General features: G+C 35.2%; 3 protein-coding genes across 8 annotated transcripts in view; 1 reads left to right on the top strand and 2 right to left on the bottom strand.

Annotated features, from left to right (window-relative positions):
- Nucleotides 1-53: 53 nt before the first annotated feature.
- On the bottom strand, nucleotides 54-2,920 carry LOC135133429 (heat shock protein 83). The gene is made up of 2 exons (XM_064061813.1): nucleotides 2,784-2,920; nucleotides 54-2,393 (listed from the first exon to the last, which is right to left on the bottom strand). The coding sequence occupies exon 2, from the start codon at nucleotides 2,391-2,393 to the stop codon at nucleotides 225-227; it is 2,169 nt and encodes a 722-aa protein (XP_063917883.1). The 5' UTR covers nucleotides 2,784-2,920; the 3' UTR covers nucleotides 54-224.
- Nucleotides 2,921-4,227: 1,307 nt separating this feature from the next.
- On the top strand, nucleotides 4,228-5,274 carry LOC135133435 (mitotic spindle assembly checkpoint protein MAD2A-like). The gene is made up of 3 exons (XM_064061825.1): nucleotides 4,228-4,505; nucleotides 4,554-4,700; nucleotides 4,746-5,274. Exons 1-3 carry the CDS (start codon nucleotides 4,430-4,432, stop codon nucleotides 5,138-5,140), a joined length of 618 nt encoding a protein of 205 aa, XP_063917895.1. The 5' UTR covers nucleotides 4,228-4,429; the 3' UTR covers nucleotides 5,141-5,274.
- A 62-nt stretch (nucleotides 5,275-5,336) lies between these two features.
- Nucleotides 5,337-22,073, bottom strand: part of LOC135133432 (protein vein-like) — a 140,756-nt gene continuing 124,019 nt past the window's right edge. The window contains exons 2-7 of one of the 6 annotated variants that reach the window (XM_064061817.1): nucleotides 17,606-17,765; nucleotides 16,892-17,058; nucleotides 15,997-16,083; nucleotides 6,931-6,986; nucleotides 5,866-5,916; nucleotides 5,337-5,746 (exon numbers count right to left, since the gene is read on the bottom strand). In XM_064061817.1, coding sequence (XP_063917887.1) covers nucleotides 5,654-5,746; nucleotides 5,866-5,916; nucleotides 6,931-6,986; nucleotides 15,997-16,083; nucleotides 16,892-17,058; nucleotides 17,606-17,765 — 614 coding nt within the window. In that variant the 3' untranslated portion in view covers nucleotides 5,337-5,653. The other 5 variants (XM_064061816.1, XM_064061821.1, XM_064061818.1 and 2 more) reach the window with 5 other exon arrangements.

Consider the following 22,073-nt stretch of genomic DNA (forward strand, 5'->3'; position numbering starts at 1 on the left):
ATTGGTTGACCATTTTCACCCACGCCTGAATCACACAGGACAATTAAACCACCTTTAATGTTAATAATTTATTTGAATAAAAACAAAAACCAGTATTGAACACGTACAGCTTCGGGAAAAACGCCCGAAAATAATACTTTCATACAAAAATAATCAAAAATTAGAAAAACGCTAGGAATGAACATTAGAACATACTAAAACACATGTCCTAACTTAACAAGAAATTAATCTACTTCCTCCATTCTGGAAGCGTCTTCGGTTTCGGCGGCATCGGCAGCTGGTGCGTCGCCTCCTTGTGCGTCCTCGGTGATCATCGCTTCCTCTTCATCAATTCCCAAACCTAATTTAATCATTCTATAGATTCTAGAAGCGTGTACTTGAGGTTCGTCGAGGGTGAATCCAGAGCTCAACAAAGCGGTTTCGAAAAGAAGAATGACTAAATCTTTGACAGCTTTGTCGTTCTTGTCGGCTTCGGCTTTCTGGCGCAGGTTCTCGACGATGGAATGGTCTGGGTTAATTTCTAGGTGTTTCTTGGCAGCCATGTAACCCATGGTGGAAGTGTCACGAAGGGCCTGCGCTTTCATGATACGTTCCATGTTGGCGGTCCAGCCGTACTGGGAAGTGACAATACAGCATGGGGATTCGACTAGACGGTTAGACACGACGACTTTTTCGACTTTGTTGTCTAAGATGCTCTTCATGACTTTGCAGAGACCTTCGAATTTGGCTTTGTCTTCTTCGCGCTTCTTCTTTTCTTCTTCGTCTTCAGGAAGTTCTAAACCTTCTTTGGTAACAGAAACGAGGGTCTTGCCGTCGTATTCTTTCATCTGTTGGACTACGTATTCGTCGATGGGTTCGGTCATGTAGACGACTTCGAAGCCGCGCTTCTTGACACGTTCGACGAAGGAAGAGTTGGCTACTTGTTCTTTGCTTTCGCCGGTGATGAAGTAGATGTGTTTCTGGTTGGCCTTCATGCGGCTGACGTAGTCTTTCAAAGAGCAAGCTTCATCTCCGCTGGCGGAAGTGTGATAACGTAACAATTCAGACAATTTAGCCCTATTTTGAGAGTCTTCATGGATACCCAATTTCAAGTTCTTGGAGAACTGTTCATAGAATTTCTTGTAACCGTCTTTGTCTTCAGCCAACTCCTCAAACAACTCCATACATTTCTTGACCAAGTTCTTGCGGATGACTTTCAAGATCTTGTTTTGTTGAAGCATCTCACGAGAGATGTTCAAGGGTAGATCTTCGGAGTCGACGACGCCCTTAATGAAGTTCAAATATTCGGGAATGAGTTCTTCGCAGTTGTCCATGATGAAGACCCTGCGCACATACAACTTGATGTTGTTCTTGCGCTTCTTATTTTCGAATAAGTCGAAGGGTACACGTCTGGGTACAAATAACAACGCTCTAAATTCAAGTTGGCCTTCAACGCTGAAGTGTTTGACCGCTAAATGATCTTCCCAGTCGTTAGTCAACGATTTGTAGAATTCTCCATACTCTTCCTGACTGATGTCATCAGCGTTCCTCGTCCAGATTGGCTTAGTCTTGTTCAATTCCTCATCTTCGGTGTACTTCTCCTTAATAGTCTTCTTCTTTTTCTTGTCGTCCTTCTTAGTATCTTCATCTTCATCCTCACCTACATCTTCAATCTTTGGCTTATCTTTTTCTTTGTCAGCTTCTGGTTCTTCTTCTTTCTTTTCTTCTTCGGCTTCATCGTCGCTCAGTTCCTTCTCGCGCTCCTTCTCCACCACCAATTTGATTGGGTATCCAATGAACTGCGAGTGTTTCTTGACGATTTCTTTAATCTTGTGCTCCTCCAGGAACTCAGTTTGGTCCTCTTTGACGTGGAGGACGATCTTAGTCCCTCTACCCAAAGGCTCACCATGGTCCAGCCTCACGGTGAAACTTCCCCCAGCCGATGACTCCCAAATGTACTGTTCGTCATCGTTGCTCTTGGAAACGACGGTGACCTTGTCGGCTACCAAATACGCCGAGTAGAAACCCACACCGAATTGACCGATCATGCTAATATCGGCGCCGGCTTGCAGAGCTTCCATGAAGGCCTTGGTCCCGGATTTGGCAATAGTACCCAGGTTGTTGACCAAGTCGGCTTTGGTCATCCCGATCCCGGTGTCAATAATGGTCAAAGTACCATCGTTCTTGTTGGGAATGATCTTAATGTAGAGATCTTTGCCCGAGTCCAACCTGGCGGGATTCGTAAGTGACTCGTAACGGATCTTGTCGAGGGCGTCAGACGAGTTCGAGATCAACTCTCGCAGGAAAATTTCCTTGTTCGAGTAGAAGGTGTTGATGATCAAGCTCATCAACTGCGCGATTTCCGCCTGGAAGGCGAAGGTTTCGACATCCCCATTCTGGTTTTCTTCAGGCATCTGCAACAAAAAATGACCTTGAGGGTTTGTCGACCGATGAATCACGCGTGGGATGATCGTGCGAATACAGAGTCACGTTTTGCGGAAAACAGGAAAATGACTGATCAATAAAGTGAAAATTTGGACAACTATTAATTGCAAATTAGTACTAATTGAGGTTAAGCACACACCGTGTGGAAACTAATCAATAACGACGGAAAATTACACCAATTCTGGAAAAAAAGTCATAAAATGTGTCACTTTGAGTCACGACTCGCGAAAACGTGGAAAACTACCCACGAAAATGCGTAAAATCAGACACTCAGTCCGGGAAAATCGATACCGGCGTTCCACGTTGACGGACAAAAAGTTGAGAGAAAATGTTGCTGAAACGTGCGAATTTCCACCTACCTTGTTTAGTTAATGCACAAACTAATACTTCACGAGAAAATTCGCTTTGGAAAATATCACTGGGTTAATTTTCACTGGTCACTTTTGCTTGCTCACGCCCCGCTTGGTTTTTCAGTTCTGTGCGCTTCGTGTTTGTTCGGTTGCTTATATAGCCTCCTACGTTCTAGATTGTTCCAGAAGAATCTAGGCGGTTTTCGATGCTTCCAAAGCTTCGATAGACAAGGACAGAACATGACTCACTTCCGTCAAATCGCGCGCGAATTTCGAAACACCGAAACGGTTTATTGATTTTTTACCGTTCGTTTTTTAAAAACGGGCACAGTTCGGGTTTAAATCGACAACGCTGTACAGAAAACGTTAAAACGGATCTGTGTAAGTTGGATTAACGTGAATATCTGGTCACTCATTGGAATGAAAAAACACCAAGCAATTTTTTCGTTTTGTCAAAAAAGAGGCAATTCGAAACACCCTTTTTCGGTTACAAATTCAAATCTAAATATTTTTTGAGTTGTTTTTAACCAAAATTTGTGTTTTAGACGTTGTAGGTGTTCCTTTTAATACAAAAATCGAAAAAAACACGTGCAAAAAAGCGAATTTATTATTTTGGCTGAATTTGCTGAATCATATTTTTTAAACGCTCACAAAACGGTTCTCAGTGTCCCCTAAACCTAAACCAACTATAAGTTTTTTCGAATCTTTGCAAGAAAATTAATTTATTTGAGTTTTCCGTCATTCGGGTCGCATTTTTCCGGCATTTTATAAAAAACCGACGCATGAATTAACAAATGCTGTTGTATTTTTGACTCGATCAATCGGAAACTCTAAACTTCTAGAATTGTTACAAAAAAAACTGAAAGTAATTTCCTTTGGTAGTAAATTCTGGAATTGGAAATGTTCTGGAAAACGAATTTGTTTACATCGTGGGGAAATTTGAGGTTGTGTTGGCTGCCTTGCTTCATTTCCGTTTAATGGGGGTAATTTGACGTTTGTTCTTTGACGTTTGTTGTGGTATTTTGATCATTTACAAACCAAATTTGTTTCAAATTGGGAAAAATAATGATTGACGCACTATTTGTGTCAAAACTCGATGGTTAGTATCGATTATTTATTGTAATTTTTATGTGACTTTAAAGATACGTTTTGTAGAAAGTCAACATATCGGTGAAAATTGGTCAAAAATGGAATTAAATCCAACTTGAAACTGATGTTATACCAGATATAATGGAAGCGCCAAACCCATGAACCAGTCTCCAGCCCTGAGAGATTACGTTACACTATTTTAACAATCATGTTTGTAGAATGATGTGTCATCCATCTATGGAAGATATGACAGCTTCTGAAGGTTGAAATTCCAGTTGAATGACTGTGTGAGAATAAAAGGTTTGATTTGTTTTGGTTACATTTATTCATGAAATCCTATTTACACCAAGCGTGATTTGTTTTAAAAAGATTTTTATATTTTAAAACGCCCGCTCATTGCTTGAGTCGTTGATTTTGTTGCCAATCGTAACATAGGGACTTTTACGTCTGCGTCTAGTGTGCGCCAATTATTTGACGTTTGACATTTCGTATTTGAAATTTGAATTTTATTGTGTCCGTTACATTTTCCGAAAATTGCGCAAAATTCCCAGTGAAACCGACTCAAGATGACGGGGGTCGTTCAGCAGAGTAAATCCTCCATCACTTTAAAGGGCTCCGCTGAAATCGTGTGCGACTACTTGAGTAAATCCCGAAACCCGTAAATTTTGAGGTTATAATCCCGTTTTTCAGATTTCGGAATCAACTCAATTTTGTTTCAACGGGGTCTGTACCCCCCCGAGAACTTTCAAAGTGTCGAGAATTACGGTCTGACCATTTTAATGTCCACAGATAACAAAATTAAGGAGTTTTTATCGTCAACGTTGAGTCAATTGAAAGGTAAAGGGAGCGTGGTTTTTGCGAGTGTTGTAACTTTTTTTGTAGAGTGGCTAATCCAAAGAAGTGTGACCAAAGTAGCTTTAATAATAACCAACGTGAAGACGTTGGAGGTTATGGAAAGGTGGGACTTTCGTGTGGAGTATGAGGGTAATCCGGATGAGGCAGGTGGGCAGGTTTCGGAAAAACCGTTGAAAACGATTAAGAACGAAATTAGGGACGTTTTGAAGCAAATTGCTTCGTCTGTGGCGTATTTGCCGTTGTTGGACTGTCTGTGTAGTTTTGATATTCAAATTTATACGAAAAGTAACGTGGATTTGCCGTCGCAATGGAGCGAGGCGGAGATGGCTCACGTAAAAAATGCCCAAACTGTGAAAATGAGGTCGTTCTCTACTAATATTCACAAAGTGGATACCGTTGTTACTTATAAGAATGAAGACTGAAGTACTTAGATTAAGCGTAAAATAAAACACCAATTTCCTTTTTAAACTTTTTATTAGCATAATTATTGTCAATATATATATCATTTAAGTAGTTTTTTCTCACTAGGCAATCTCTAATTTCAACATCAATACTGCTTAAAAAATGGACGAATTTTGCGAAAATAAGTTTACATGTAGTTGCGTTTCCATTTATAAATATTTATATCAATAAAGTTTACAAAAGAAATAACATTTCTTTCCAAGCATATAAAACTTAACTACAATCACGACAAATGGTTTCGAGATTCGCTGCTAACTAATTTATATAATATACTTTAGTTTCAATAAAAATGTCAATAACTAGTAGCGCCATTTATCGTTATCACAATATGCGAGTATCTTTAACAACATTGAGATTTACATAACATTTTGTTGCCAACAAAAAAAAATGTTACACATAGAGTACTACAAGTTATTGTGCGTTGTTCTCCCACCGTCGAATAAATAAACTGAGTATCTACATCCTTCTTTAGTCTAATGCAAGTTTCTTTGGTATGGGGTAGTTCTCTTTGTTCTTAATCCAGCCTTTTGACTCTTACTCCAAATACGAATTTTCTTCTCAGTGTACTGAAACAAAGCACGGCGTTATTTAAAGCGGTCGGAACGTGGGGTTATTTCCACTGCACACCCCTAAACTACTTTTGAGTTAGTGTAAAGAAATGTGCATGCCAACAAACACTTCTTACCAATCGAGCAACGGTTATTTTTAGAAAGAATTTTCTAATTAACTTGCTCGCCTGAAACATAAAAAGTTAAAGTGTTGATTGGGCGAGAGAGAGGGTTATCGTAATTTTGAGATTTCTATCGTTTTTAGTTTAGTGTGGTGTAGTTCAGAGTTGGTCAGTGATAGAACAAGGAGGTGCTAGGCACCTCGATGTTTCGTGAAAATTTGGTTACTACGAAATGTTAACGTACTTCTAAAAGGGACATGCAATAGTTTAGTAGAGACATCTGAAACTCACAACAAATCTAGAGAGTCGATTACGTTTCGAGAGTGTTATTAGTAATAAAGTTATTAAAGAATGGTTAATCACAAATACGTAGTAAAAATAGTACAGTAATAAAGAGCAGGCAAAACTTTTTACATACCTATAAAACAAATTTTAAATCCATTAGAGCATCCTTTATTCCCAACTAACGTACCAGATTAGGGTGAACAAACCAATAGCAATAAAAGACGGCGGAATTTTTTTCATTGTTTATTAATAAGTTTTACAACTATTTTTTTATTTCATTTTTTTAGAATTTGTAATAAAGTTTTAAAGACTTTGTTGTGAGTATAGATGTAATAAATAAATATATCTACATGACTTTATACAAAAAATTAAGTAAAATGTCGGTCCCTGATATTTATAGGTACATCGCCTTTTACCTGAAATCCAAATCGAATTTTTCGATTGCAACGTTAAAAAAACGAATTCGATGTCAGGTATAAAGTTAATTCTATATTATACTCATGTGACTGTCCAATGAAACAAAACGTACGATTTAACAGTCTTATACAGTAGGATAGTTTACAAATATACAGTTCATGTGGATTTTTCTCTAAATGTCTGTATGTACAACGGTAACAAGTTATTTTTACAGTGTCGATGTTATTCAGATACACTAAACAATTTCTCCGTACTCGTGTGCGTGCAAAGTCCACCACTGAACTTGAACCGAGTAAAAAAGGAATAGTTTCTAACATTTATCGTATTTCGTAAAGAGGCCTACTTTACAAGTGGAAAGAGGGGTGTGATGATACGTACTAAGTTGATCGGACGTTTTTGTTTCACATTTTTGGCCCACGAAGCCGTTGGGACACCTGGAAAGAGAAAAAACACTTTAGACACATTTTTTGACAACATTGGATTAGCTTCCTCCGACGACGTCTTCCGCAACTTTCATAAATTTTATTATTTCTACTATTTTTGGGTGATTTTTTTTAGTACTTTGATTTTTCGTAGTACCCCCACTGACTGCGAATTTTTTTTCAGGTTGGCAAGCCGTGAACTGACATGTTAACATTGCTGCCAATAATCAGAATTGCCAACCCAATTTTTTTTTTAATTTCCTACCACTTTGACTTGTGTCACTAGTGGGAAAAGTGGCAGTAATAAATCAAAAATTTTGTCGCTACTGGAGACGAACATCACGTACACTAAAAAAAAAAACAAAAAAAACAAAAAAAATTGGTCTAAAGAGTTTAGACAGTACTTCCCTCGCTGTCGAAAACGTGACGACTGTATGCCTATTATGTTTTTTTTTCGCAGTGGATTTCAAAGAATTCGGTTTTGTAGTTCCTGAGTAAATCAATAAAATAAATTTACGCATTCATTAATTTTTTTGAGTCACCCTGTACATTCAGATCCAAAAAATATGAATGGAGTGATAGATCACAAGTACAGACTCATCATATTTTGTACATTTTAGATACGATTTATTCGGCAAACTTTTGAGTTGACGTCATCAAGTTTTTGGAGGGGATAAGCAAATATATTTTGACTAAACATTTATTATGCTCTTTATAACCTTAAAACATCTGCAAGATGTCAGAGCATTCCGTTTTGTAGTTCCTGATTAAATCAATAAAATATATTTACGCATTCATTAATTTTTTTGAGTCACTCTGTATATGCAAATCCAAAAAATATGAATGGAGTGATAAATGACAAGTACAGGCTCATCATATTTTGTACATTTTAGATATGATTTATTCGGCAAACTTTCGAGCTGACGTCATCAAGTTTTTGGAGGGGATAAGCAAATATATTTTGACTAAACATTTATTATGCTCTTTATGACCTTAAAACATCTGCAAGATTTCAGAGCATTCGGTTTTGTAGTTCCTGATTAAATCAATAAAATATATTTACGCATTCATTAATTTTTTTGAGTCACCCTGTATATGCAAATCCAAAAAATATGAATGGAGTGATAGATCACAAGTACAGACTCATCATATTTTGTACATTTTAGATATGATTTATTCCACAAACTTTTGAGCTGACGTCATCAAGTTTTTGGAGGGGATAAGCAAATATTTTTTGACTAAAGATTTATGATGCTCTTTATAGCCTTAAAACATCTGCAACATTTCAAAGCATTCTGGTTAGCAGATTAAAAATGAAATTTCAAAATGTTGTTTTATAATTTTGATTTTTTTTCCAAAAATCTGGACGTTTCGGGTGAAAAGTCGATTCAGAGTTGTAAACTACATGTGTAGGACTATGTTATTTTATACAATTGAAAACCCATTTACTATGTACAATTTTGAAGTGACGTCATCGCATTAGTGGTGGGGATGATTAGACAAATTTTGGTTAGCGTTTTACCATCTACATGATATTCTTAATATAAGTACAAAATTTCACAACAATCGGTCGAGTACTTTCGGAGATTATCTGTCTAATAAAATCCGGGACAACAGACGGACAGACGGACGGACAGACGGACGGACAGACGGACGGACAGACGGACGGACAGACAGACGGAAATGGGAGACCTATTTCTTCGTCTTCTAGGGGTCATGAAAGATCGAGAAAACGTAAAAGTAGAGAGTCGGCCGACGGACTCGATTACAATACTTCCTTTGCTTACGCTCGGGAAGTAATAAATGTAAAATGTCTATTGAACTGCAGGATTTTTTCTACGAAACGTATTTAAAATAAACATTTTGTTGGAGGTCGAAATCTACAAAAAAGTTCTTCTAAGTTTTTTCGCAGGTGGTCGAAAAATAATCTAAAATTCCTTAAAAGGGTATCGAAAAATTGAGATTTTGAAAAAGTTGCTTAAAAATCCCTCAAAAATTCAGTGATTTAGATCTCGACGTGCTCATTCAAAATATATAACGTTCCAGAGCAAGATTTTTAAATAAGTATTAGGTTTGAAAGTAAAACTTTCTAAAAATCCTAAATATATAGACACTATTCATACTGGTGACTTTGGAAAAATTATAGGAATTTTTTCGACGAAATAGCTGAAAAATAGGTTGTGGAGGTCGAAATCTACAAAAGAAATCTATTTCAGTTTTTTTCGAAAATAGTGGAAAAATGATCAAAAAGTTCGTAAGATCAAATCAATTGAGCTTTTGGAACACAAGGCTTAAAAATCCTAAAAAAATTCTGTAGTGTAGCGTCTGAAGGCAAGATTTTCCAAAATTCGGTTCGAGACTCAAATTTTCTAAAAATCCTAAAAACTGGCGTGTTTCTTATTACTGATTTTGGTAAAATAATAGACATTTTCAAAAAGCGAAGTTAAAAATAGCTTCTGGGGGAACTCTTCAAAAAAAAACATTCTTTGAAGCTTTTTAGAAGGTGGTCGAAAAATCATCGAAACTTTCTAAAGGACTATCGAAAAATTGAGCTTTTGGAAAACGTGCCTCAAAATCCGTACAAAATTCAGTGATTTATATCTCGACGTGCTGATTCAAAATATATATATAGCGTTTCTGAACAAGATTTTTAAATAGTATCTTTTACGATAAGACCTGATTTTGGGAGATGAGATACCTTCTAAGCAAAGAGAGGGTGGGTGGGCCGGGCTAGTATCTTCTATGATAAGACTGATTTTGGCGAATGAGATATCTTCTAAGAAAAGAGAGGGTGGGTGGGCGGGGCTAGTATCTTCTAGGATAAGACTGATTTTGTCAAATGAGCCCCGCCCACCCACCCTGTCTTTTTTTAGAGGGTATGCCATTTGCCACAATTGATTTTATTTTAGCTGGTACTAACCCGGCCCACCAACCCTCTTTTCTTAGAGGATATGTCATTTGCCAAAATCAGTCTTATTCTAGGAGATACTAACCCCGCCCACCCACCCTCACTTTTCTTAGAAGGTATCTCATCTGCCAAAATCACTCTTATCTTATCAATCACTTGATCCACCCACCTTCTCTTTTCTTAGAGGATATACCATTTGCCAAAATCAGTTTTATTTTAGCAGCTGCTAGTTAGGATAAGACTGATTTTGGCAAATCACATACCCTCTAAGAGAAAAGAGGGTGGGTGGGCGGGGCTAGTATCTTCTAGGATGACTGATTTTGGCAAATGAGATCCCCCCAAAAAATAGAGGGCGGGTGGGCGGGGCTAGTTCCTGCTGAGATAAGAGTGATTTTGGCAAATGAGATAGCCTCTAAGAAAAGAGAGGGTGGGTGGGCGGGGCTAGTACCTGCTAAGATAAAACTGATTGTAGCAAATAACGTATCTCCTAAGAAATTTATTTAAATTAGTATAAGAAAAGACACTAGAAGCTCCAAAGCACTTTCAAATTTTTCCAAACAGGAATACCTAGAACCTCACGATTGTTGTAAATTTTTCAAAAAAAAAAACGGTGTCCCAAATAGGTCAGGTCAGAATTTTCCAATGATTGTACTCCAAAGTTTGCCAAATTTTGTTTTAAATAATTTATGAAAAAATCTCCATGACTTTTTCAAATTCATAAAAAATAACACTTAAAATTAACTGCGAACATTTTAAACATAGAGATTTGCTTATACAGGGTGACTCTTAATGGATCAGTCAATTTAGTGAGAATTATAATAATAACATTCACAATATTTTGTTCATTTCAGGCTTCTGAATAATTTTAGTTATCTGTTTTGAGGTGGTAAACTCATTCAAATCAATCGAGTGCCTACGTGACATTCTTCCGATGTATAAACATCAACATTTTAAACACTATTCCCGTTATCACCGACAAACCAAGGTCTATTAATTAAATAAAGTATCACTTGTAGGGAAATTACCAAAATTTGAAATTCCCGCCTAAAATTTGATATACTTGTTGTAGAGTAGTGGAAATACTTCAAGAAGAACACAATAATTGTTCCAGTAGACGTAAAAGTTTCAGGATGGGTCCATTTGCGAATTTAAGGACTGTGCTAGTGGTAGTGTTAACAACAGTCTTCACCTTTATCAACTCATAAAGAAATATACATTAAAAAAATACATATGTTCTTCTCATAGTATTTCCATTCTATATATGAAATCTTTTTTTCACTAATTTACCTGACGCAATTATTCAAAGGATATGAGTCGTTGAATATTCGTTTAATTAATTTTTATTGGAAAATTTCATAACATACCATACGATTGAAAAAAAAGTGGTGTAGTGGGCCACAAAATTTATTTTTAAAATAATGATGTTGGAATTGACACTATATTTGACAGTTATTTGACCGTACCTGTCAAACTAAACAGGGAACGCGTTGGTGTTGCCAACATCATTATTTTAAAAATTAATTTCATGGCATACTTCACTACTTTTTTGTTCGATCCTATGGTACTTTTAATATTTTAGTCATTCGAAAAGATAGAAGTTTGATGAAATTTAGAAGGGCTAATTAACATCAAGGAATCTTTTATTAGTATTAATTAGCTTTGGGTTTTTCGGAAAAGACATCAACTTTTTTTCCAAATTGAAGGAAGTATGGTTTTTAAGTGGGTAAATAATAATGTACTTTTTTTTGTTTAAGTCTCTGTTTACCAGAACTTTTCTAATATCATATGATTGAAAAAAACCGTCTAGTAGGTAATGGAATTTATTTTTAAAGTAATTATGTTGGTATTGCAGCTATTTGACGCTTTATTTGACAGTTATGTGATCGTGAAACCAGAGATATGTAAAAGACTAGATACAGATATTTAATGTTCTCGTGGACATACGTTTAGGGCCAAAATGTCACTGTACGTTTATATCTCCCTCTTTTTCTCTAGCACGTATAATGGTAACCGGATATCTGAAGGTCTCGCTCTGTACGGCGCATCCAATCAGAGTTGGCGCAACGTTTGTCGTTGATACCGTTCTTGTGTTTGTGCCGGTCCCTGTCAGACCACTCAGACTGTGGGTGGTTATGATTATTTATAATTGCCGCCATCAGAACGGGCCAATAACAAGACAACCACCTTTTAGAGAGTGATCGATGTAGCCTACAGTTGGCAATCCATAGTACTGGTGCTGATATAGAAAAGGATAGGCGATACAAAGTATTGCTACTCTTAGATCATAGATGTTGGCCCTAGATAGGGAAAGCTATAACCGCATCTGTCTTTTACATATCTCTGCGTGAAACTGAACAAGGATCGCAGTAGTGTTACCAACATAATTTTGTAATTAAAATGTTCTCAGGTTGGTATTCCAGCTATTTGAATACATGAAAGCTTGAAATTTGGAACAATGAACTGTTGGCAATATTTCTTGTTGGTTTTGCTGTAGATGACTTTTTTTTTATTTCAAGCTAGAAAAAGTAGGTTTTGGAAGCCATTTTGTTGTCGATGTGTCTCTTAAAAAGTAAAAAATCGCAGTAAGTATCAACTTTAAATATACTCCGCAAAAAATAAACAGAACAAAAAATAGAATAAGATGCAGTAATAAAATATAGGGTGTTCTATTTGAAAAAACTGAAATTCTTTTTTTTGTGAACTCTTCCTTTGCTAAAAAATTTCAAGAACATTGATATAACGTGGCAACATCGCATCGTAATTTAAAAAATAAAGTGTAGTTGTGGTTAAGAGGAGGTCAATTAAAAAAAACAAGTCCCTTAAAAACAACATTGTGTATAGTTAAAAATTATTTTAGAGTATAGTGCTTAATGAACCATACAACTTTGGCCTTTGACTATTTTTATTTCTAATAATTATGCAACGTGCGCTTAGTGACTCACCCTGTATAAATTTATTATTTTGTTTATCGAATTGCTTTGATTTTTTAAATTCAAAGAAAAGTGTTTTAATTTTTGCAAATGCAGCTGGAAAATTTACACAGATTTATTAATTTCGGAATAGATTTTTTACATTAAGCCTTCCAAATTATTAACAGGGTGTTTCTCATTTTTGACAGTTTCTTTGACATTCCGTTTAGTTTAGTTGTTTTATTTAAAGATCTTAAAGTACCGAGTAACTTAATGACTGAAGCAACTTTTTGCGTTGGCAATTCTGAATTATTGGCAGCAATGCTAATATGTCAGTTTTGACAAGAGCGGGCCTAACAAACGTATCAAGAAGATGACTTGGCATCGTAAATAGTAATCTGACAATTAGGTATGTCATAATAAAATTTTAAATATGTTGCCAACTTGACAAAAAAATCACAGACATTAATAAATCGCCCGCTACTTTTCAATGCAATAGTTCAAAGGAAATTGAAGAAAATATTCGTTTAATTAATTTTCTATTGAAGATTTCATAACATACCTACCATACCAATGAAAAAAAAAGGTGTGTAGTGGCCCACGAAATTTATTTTTAAAATAATGATGTTGGCATTGCAGTTATTTGACACTTTATTTGACACACTTTATTTGACAGTTATTTGACCGTATCTGTCCAACTAAACCGGGGACGCGTTGGTGTTGCGAACATCATTATTTTAAAAATAAATTTCGTGGCCTACTAGTATTATTTATTCCTCATGTCATTTTACAGGGTTTTTCGCTCAATTTTGGAAGTAAGATGCCAAAATTACTTACAGTTCAATATTTCAGTCATTCGAAAAGACAGAAGTTTGAAATTTAGAAGCTAATCAATCTTTTTTTAGTATTAATTAACTTTGTTTTTTTCGGAAAAGACATGATTTTTTTTTTCAAATAAAAGGAGGAAGTATGTGCTAAGATAGCCCGATTTAGCAAATGTTATACCATTTAAGAAAATAGAGGGCGGGTGGGCGGGGTTAATATAGGCTAAGATAAAACTAATTTTGGCATATGACATCGTCTAAGAAAATAAAGGGCGGGTGGGTGGGGCTAGTACTTGCTAAGATAAGACTGATTTTGGCAAATGTCATACCATCTGAGAAAATAGAGGGCGGGTGGGCGGGGTTAGTATAGGCTCAGATGACACTGATTTTGGCATATGACATCTTCTAAGAAAATAAAGGGTGGGTGGGCGGGGCTAGTACTTGCTAGGATAAGACTGATTTTGGCAAATAATATACCCTCTAAGAAAATAGAGGGCGGGTGGGCGGGGATAGTACATCCTAATTGCGCACAAGTCTAAATGAGTTTAAAAAATTAAATCCTATTGGATAAGAATAATAACAAGCATCAATGTATTGCAATAACTGAAATGATTGTGATCAATGACCTGAATTAAATAGTTTTTAAGTGGGTTAAAGGTAATGAAAAAAGCCGTCTAGTAGGCCATGGAATTTATTTTTAAAATAATAATGTAGGTATTGCAGATATTTGACAGTTATATGACCGTGAAACTGAACAAGGATCGCAATGTTGTTGCCAACATAATTTTGTAACTTTACAATTTTCTCAGGTTGGTATCTCAGGTATTTGAAAATGTAAAAGCTTGAAATTTAGAACAAGTAGATTAAATTCTAACTGCCGGCAATATTTTTTGCTAGTTTTGCCGTAGACGACTTTTTTTTTATTTCAAGCGACAGAAGGTCGGGGGGTGTCTCTTAAAAAATAAAAAATCGCAGTAACTATCAATTTTAAATATAGAAAATATTCAGAAAAAAGAAAGAACAACACATAGATTAAGATGCAGTAATAAAATATAGGGTGTTCTATTTGAACAAACTGAAATTTCGATACTTGAAAATTCTAATAATGAAAACATTTTTTGTAAACACTCTGTACATGAACATGTAATCTTTTGTTTACCACAACAAAACGCGTACCTTTGTTTATCTCTCCACAAAATGTTGTGACTCAGATTTTAAAAACAATGTTACTGTGATCTTTTTTTTGAACCCTTCCATTGCAAAAAAATTTAAGAAAATTGAAAGAAGGTGTTAAAAATTAGAATATAGTCCTCAAAAAAACCGTACAACTTTGGGCTTTAACTTTTTTTAATTTCTAATTTATGCAATTGCAAAATATTTAATTTTAAACAAAATTAAAGAAAAATAACCTTGCTTTAATTTTTGTAAACTCAGCTGGAAAATTTACACAAATTTATTAATTTCGGAATATATTTTTCACATTAAGCCTTTCCAAAATATTAACAGTGTGTTTCTCATTTGTGACAAAGATTCTTCAACATTTTAACGTTTAGTTGTTTTATTTAAAGATCGTGAAGTATCTACTGACTTAGTGATTGAAGCAACCTTTTGTGTTGGCAATTCTAAATTATTGGCAACAACGCTAATATGTCAGTTTACAGTTTTGCCAACCTGATAAAAAATCTTGAATTTTTTCGACACTTTTGACAAATGGGTATCATATTTAGTTTCTAAGTCAAAAACATCTGGTTTTCCATTGAGCAGTGCTTGAAACTGTGTTTTTTTGACGTTTCCAAATGTCAGGAAGCGGTCAAATTTGACCAGACCTGAGCATTTTGGGTCTCCTGAACACACCCAAGTGGACCTAAATCGTCTCAGATTCCAAAAAGGAGACAATATTGAGGTTCCATTTCTTCACTTACTTAGGTACAATTGGTCAGAATCTTCAAAGATATTGGTTTCAGATATGTAGATTTAGATGTGATATTGTGTCTAATTTTGGAAGTACTCTTAAGTGTTATGAACACACCGTTTAACAGCTAATTTTTAAACTATTTGTCAAAAATAATGTTATTGGGGACGAAATTAGTAGGCATCACGTCAAATTAAATTTCCTTTTGACGTCACGAGTTTGGTCAAAAATCGAATATAGCTCTTCGTAAAAACTGAATTCGCCCTATTGACTCTTACATTTCCACGCACTCGTGGATGTTACCTCCGGAAATAGCCTTTTTACACTTTTGAAGCCACAGTTAGGGTAATTCGAGCCGGCTGGGACATTTAAAATAGCAGCACCCTACGAAAACAGTCGGTACACGTCTTCTTAATTAATATTAGGACAGTCGAACCTAAAAATAAAGGAATTAAAGATACTTACTCACACGAATATTCTACCATGCTCTGCGTAAAAAAACAAGTGCCTCCATTTAAGCAGAAGTCTCTATTCATCGGGAAGTCGCAGGGCTTCCCTGGAAAACGAGAAAACGGACTTAGGACTGGCGACCACTTGATGATTTTCGCGATTACATAAAAACGGTGTTAGGTGACCTAATGTTAGGAAATAATGATTTTGGCATGAGGATGCCCGATTATGTTTGTGTGTATGCGTGCTGTCAAAGTGCCAATAGTATTGTGTAATACGAGTGGCGCTTGACCGTTCATATTCCCAAATATTTCATCATAGCGCATTTGCAGTTTCGTACGTTGGCACACTTTGAGGACCCCCGGTGGTGCCAACGATACAATGCGAAGCGAATTTTAGGCGCCGTTTGAATTTGTGCAGTTTAGCCAAAGTACACAATTCCGAGGACAAGGAATTTACGGAAAATGTGAATCTTGTAATTTTTTTAACTACACAAACATAATGGATGCACCAAGTGAACAACTAAAACTAAAGTCAACTTAAATCAGTCGGTGGCAACTACAGCTCTTGAAATGTTAGTAATTTTAGAAAAGCTTGGGCATATCGCAGACTCCAATATTCTTCACAAACCAAAAATTTGACTCTAAAAGCTCTTTCTCGAAAAACCAAGTCAGTTCAAATCTACAAAAATGACAAGAGTAGCTTCCGCCCTGCACCGAGTTCCACGTGCATCATACCAACGTAGCAGCGACCGTAGACCTCGTAGACGTCGCGCATTCGCTAAATCAAGTCGACTGGGGTTAGTGGCGCGCATGCGCGACGCGCTACGCCGCCTACGATCCGTGTGCGGTGCACTTGGAACCCCCTAAACTTAAGTGACTCACTATCACTATCTGAAACAGTTGAATTGATACCAGGTTTGGGTCTGTTTGTCGTCGTCGTCACTTTGGGTTTGCTCATCGTTTTGGGACCTATCGTACGGTCGACGTGAGAACTCTTCTTATCCACACTGCGAGCCACACACCGGTACCGGCCGTAGTCCGCCTCCGTTAAGTTGCGTATCACTAGCGTACTCTTTCTTCTACAATTAGAAAAAAAAAACAATCAATAAACAATAAAATTAGAGAAATATGTAAAGGTGGCAAATTTCGATGGATCTTGCAAATATCGAATTAACGACCTGCAGTGGTTCGTGTAGTCATAAATTTTACTGACATGCGCATGCTCGTTTTCATTAAATGACTGATTAAGAATTTATGACTCGACGGGCCAGCATGTGCCGTGTGAACCCTCCTTAAGACATTCAATTTATGCTATGTACAATGCGTTGTAAAAGTTGCGACCAGCGATAATCAGTTTACCATTTATATAAATACATACAAGCCAAAAGCGTGCCGCATGCTTCAAATGCTGGCAGTGATTTCGGTGATTTTTCAATAAATATCGACTTACCTCTCTTTTCCATCACTGAAGTGAGCGGAAATAGAACAAAAGTGCCAATTAGAATTTGGATTTGTGATTTGTGGTTTTAAGCGTGGTATTCGTTCCATTTTTCGTGCCTTCTGGGTTTTTGGAAAAGTGTGGACGAAAAATGGTACGAGGTCGAGGTGTGGGCAAACTTTACCTACTTTTTCTGTGTGATCCGTGTTCGGTTATTTGGGAGGAGGATGGTGTCGTTCACCTTCCATGTGATTAAGGGAATGGGGAACCCTCGAACTCTACATATTAATCTCAGTCGTTTACGGCTTTCGTTTCGGGGTACTATCTCTAGCCGCAGGGGTTTTGGTCCTGGAAAAAACAGAATAGTGTTGTTTATTTTATTGTGCACACATAAACATTTGTTGTTGTGCAGCAACAAATAATTAATTGCTCAACTCTTATAGTTCGATAAGTTGTAATGTGATTCACAAGGGGGTCATGGTATCAAGGAAGCCGTAAAGTAATTACCATGGGTACCATCTTCTTGTAGACACCATTGAAGGTTTAATAAGCAGATTTGACTAATACGGAGTAAATTTTTAAACTTCTTTAAATGTATAGATTCATGTCACGCAATACAGTTATGAAATTCGAAGCATATGGCAGTATTTTGAAACATGTTAAAGGAAAGTGCGTGCGATTATTGATAAGTTTTATCGTATGGAGATCTTGCTGAGCAATCCGTGTCGTCTGAAAGACCACACAGCCGAGAATGTTAACTATTTTTTTTTTATTATCTACAGAAAAAAATCTGTTTTTGTGCTAGTTATAATTGACATTTTACGTTGACACTTGGGTGCCGAAATAGCAATGAAAAAAACCTTAGTGCTGCAAAATACAAATTAATAAGTTTTGAAAAAATAAATTGGGTTGGTAGCAATTTGACACATGACACTATTGACAGTTATTACGTTATTGTTTGCTAGTACATAGTTCTTGTTAATTAAAAAACCGTTTAAACTTTATTTAGTGATTTTATTCAGACTGTTGGCGTAGAATTATAATAACCACAAGACAACAACGTATTTATTGAATTGTGCAACAAGAAAATATAAACTAAACATCTGCAGGTAAGAACTAAACCCATTACTTACTTTTTAAAATCGAATACATTATTGTGTGGAGGCTTTTATCATTTCTGATTTAATTTGGAAATTCGCTTATGTCATTTTCTTTGCACCACTTGATACATTTTTTGTTTTTCTTAAATTCAGCTTTCAATTTCAATTTTAATTACTTCATTTTATTGATACATTTACACATATTAAATTGGAGCATGAGTTTTGATATGCGTTCATTGGATATTATTACCCTGTACGTGTATTTATGGTTGCATAATTAAGCGCTTCAGGAAAATAATGATAGATTCAAATCTACTCGATTGTAATGACTGGGACAATTTAAATTTCAAAATACAACTATTTTTTCAAGTCTGGGATGCCTTTTTGGCTAATATCTTAGAAATTGGAGAGTTTTTATATTAATACATTGATTTCTTTCGATAAAATCTCTTTTGATTGATTTAAATCACGACAAAAAAGTCCACACAAATTTTTCAAGTCTGATTCCATTTATGAAAGGCTAATCTTATGTTTCTAAGCTCCTGAAATTGGAAAAAGTAGGGCCGTTTCCATCTGCCGTCGTCTATTGAACAGAAATTAATAATAGTTGACCAAAAAGCTTCCATACTATAGAAACAAAAATTTTTAGTTGTTAATCAAAGAAATGAAAATGTTTCCATAGCCTGACTCGGTCTGAAAAATTTTTGACCGCCCGTTATATACCTGATCATCGACATTAGGTCCTCTAGTAGATCATAAAATTTATTTTTAAAATAATGAGGTTGGCAATGCAGCTATTTGACATTTAATCGACAGTTATTTGACGGTAACTGTCAAACAAACCGAACAAGGAACGCGTTGGTGTTGCCAACCATCATCACTTTAAAAATAAATTTCATGGCTTATTACTTAAGCAAATTTTTTTGGGTTCAATCGACTGAAAATTGCTGTCAAATTGTAGAAAATCTTTCACTAATTACAAATACGAAATCACCGTCACGACATCTATATCAATAAAGATGAAAAGTGGGTTTAGAATTTTCAAAATTTTTCAAAAAAAAAAAAATGGTAAAAATTAGTTCAATCGACTGAAAATTGGCGTCAAATTATAGATACACTTGCACCAATGAGAACCTTGAAATCGTCGGCACTACATCTATTCAATGAAACGTGAAAAGTGTGTGTATAATTTTCAAAATTTTTCCAAAAAATGGTTAAAATAGGTTCAATCGACTGAAAATTGCTATCAAATTGTGGATAATTTTCCACCAATTACAAATCCAAAATTCTAATAAACGTGAAAAGTGATTTTATAATTAACAAAATTTTTCCAAAAAATGGTTAAAATGGGTTCAATTGACTGAAAATTGGTGTGAAATTGTCGATGGTCTTCCACCAATTACAAATCCGAAATCCCTATCACAACATCTATTTAAAAAAACGTGAAAAGTAAGTCTATAATTTTCAAAAATTTTCGAAAAAAAGTGGTTAAAATGTGTCCAAGCGACTGAAAATTGGTGTCAAATTGTAGAAAATGTTCCACCAATTACAAATCCGAAGTCCTCGTCAGAACATCTATTCAATTAAAACATGAAATGTGGGTGTAAAATTTTCAACATTTTTCCAAAAAAAAAAAATGGTTAAAATGGGTCCAATTGACGGAAAATTGCTGTCAAATTGTAGAAAGTCTTTCGCTAATTACAAATCCGAAATAATTATCACGACACCTGTATCAATAAAGAAAAAAAGGTGGCTTCAGAATTTTCAAAGTTTTTCCAAAAAATGGTTAAAATTGGATCAAACGATTGAAAATTGGTGTCAAACTGTGGATGATCACCAATTAGAAACTTTAGATCGCCGGCATGACATCTGTTCAAACAAACGTGAAAAGTGTGTTTCCAATTTTCAAAATTTTTCCAAAAAAATGGTTGAAGTGGGTTCAATTGACTGAAAATTGCTGTCAAATTGTAGAAAATCCTTCGCTAATTAGAAATTCGAAATAATTATCACGATATCTGTATCAATAAAGAAAAATAGGTGGATTTAGAATTTTCAAAATTTCTCCAAAAAAATAGTTAATATTGGACCAAATGATTGAAAATTGGTGTCAAATTGTGGATGATCACCAATTAGAAACTTTAGATCGCCGGCATGACATTTGTTCAAACAAACGTGAAAAGTGTGTTTGCAATTTTCAAAATGTTTCCAAAAAAATGGTTAAAGTGGGTTCAATTGACTGAAAATTGCTGTCAAATTGTAGAAAATCATTCGCTAATTAGAAATCCGAAATAATTATCACGATATCTCTATCAATAAAGAAAAATAGGTGGCTTTGGAATTTTCAAAATTTCTTCAAAAAAATAGTTAAAATTGGACCAAATGATTGAAAATTGGTGTCAAATTGTGGATGATCACCAATTAGATACTTTAGATCGCCGGCATGACATCTGTTCAAACAAATGTGAAAAGTGCGTTTACAATTTTAAAAATGTTTCCAAAAAAATGGTTAAAGTGGGTTCAATTGACTGCAAATTGATGTCAAATTGTAGATAATCGTCCGCCAATTACAAATAAAAAATCACCAGCACGACATGTGTTTAAATAAACGTGAAAAGTGAGTTTCCGATTTTCAAAATTTTTCCAAAAAAATGGGTAGAAGGGGTTCAATCGATGGGAATTTGGGGTCAACTTGTAGATAATCTTCTGCCAATTTCAAATTCGAAATTCCCGTCGCGACATTTATTCAAATTATTCAAATAAGCGCGAAAAGTTAGTTTCCAATTTTCAAAATTTTTCCAAAAAAAAAAAGGTTAAATTGGTTTCAATCGATTGAAAATTGGTGTCAAATTGTAGAAAATCTTTTGGCAATTATAAATCCGAAATCCCTATCACAACATCTATTTAAAAAAACGTGAAAAGTAAGTTTATAATTTTTAAAATTTTTCGAAAAAAAGTGGTTAAAATGGGTCCAAGCGACTGAAAATTGGTGTCAAATTGTAGAAAATATTTTGGCAATTATAAATCCGAAATCCTCGTCAGAAGATCTATATAAACAAATGTCAAAAGTGAGTGTATAATTTTATAAATTTTTCCAAACACATGGTTAAAATGGGTTCAACCGACTGAAAAGTGCTGTCAAATTGTTGAAAATCTTCGCTAATTACTAATCTGAAATCACCGTCACGACATCTATATCAATAAAGATGAAAGGTGGGTTTAGAATTTTCAAAATTTTTCCCGAAAAAATGGTTAAAATTGGATCAATCGATTGAAAATTGGTGTCAAATTGTAGATACACTTCCACCAATTAGAGACTTGAAATCGCCGGCACGACATCTATTTAAACAAATATGAAAAGTGTGTTTACAATTTTCAAAATTTTTTCAAAAAAATGATTTAAATGGGTTCAATCGGTAGAAAATTTCCGTCAAGTTGTAGTTAATCTTCCACCAATTACAAATTCAAAATCGCCATCACGACATCTATTTAAATAAACATGAAAAGTGAGTTTACGATTTTCAAAATTTTTCCAAAAATATGGTTAAAATGGGTTCAA

This window comes from Zophobas morio, unplaced genomic scaffold (genome assembly GCF_036711695.1).
Source record: "Zophobas morio isolate AGI-343-1 ecotype UQ-CSIRO unplaced genomic scaffold, CSIRO_AGI_Zmor_V1 ptg000022l, whole genome shotgun sequence".
Taxonomy (NCBI): Eukaryota; Metazoa; Arthropoda; class Insecta; order Coleoptera; family Tenebrionidae; genus Zophobas; species Zophobas morio.

What these genes read in the sequence shown, in the direction of transcription:
- LOC135133429 (XM_064061813.1), bottom strand. Translation starts at nt 2,393, where the DNA reads ATGCCTGAAGAAAACCAGAATGGGGATGTCGAAACCTTCGCCTTCCAG.
- LOC135133435 (XM_064061825.1), top strand. Translation starts at nt 4,430, where the DNA reads ATGACGGGGGTCGTTCAGCAGAGTAAATCCTCCATCACTTTAAAGGGC. An exon ending in AATCGTGTGCGACTACTTGA is followed by an intron (nt 4,506 to 4,553) that starts GTAAATCCCGAA and finishes CCCGTTTTTCAG; the next exon opens with ATTTCGGAATCAACTCAATT. An exon ending in AACGTTGAGTCAATTGAAAG is followed by an intron (nt 4,701 to 4,745) that starts GTAAAGGGAGCG and finishes CTTTTTTTGTAG; the next exon opens with AGTGGCTAATCCAAAGAAGT.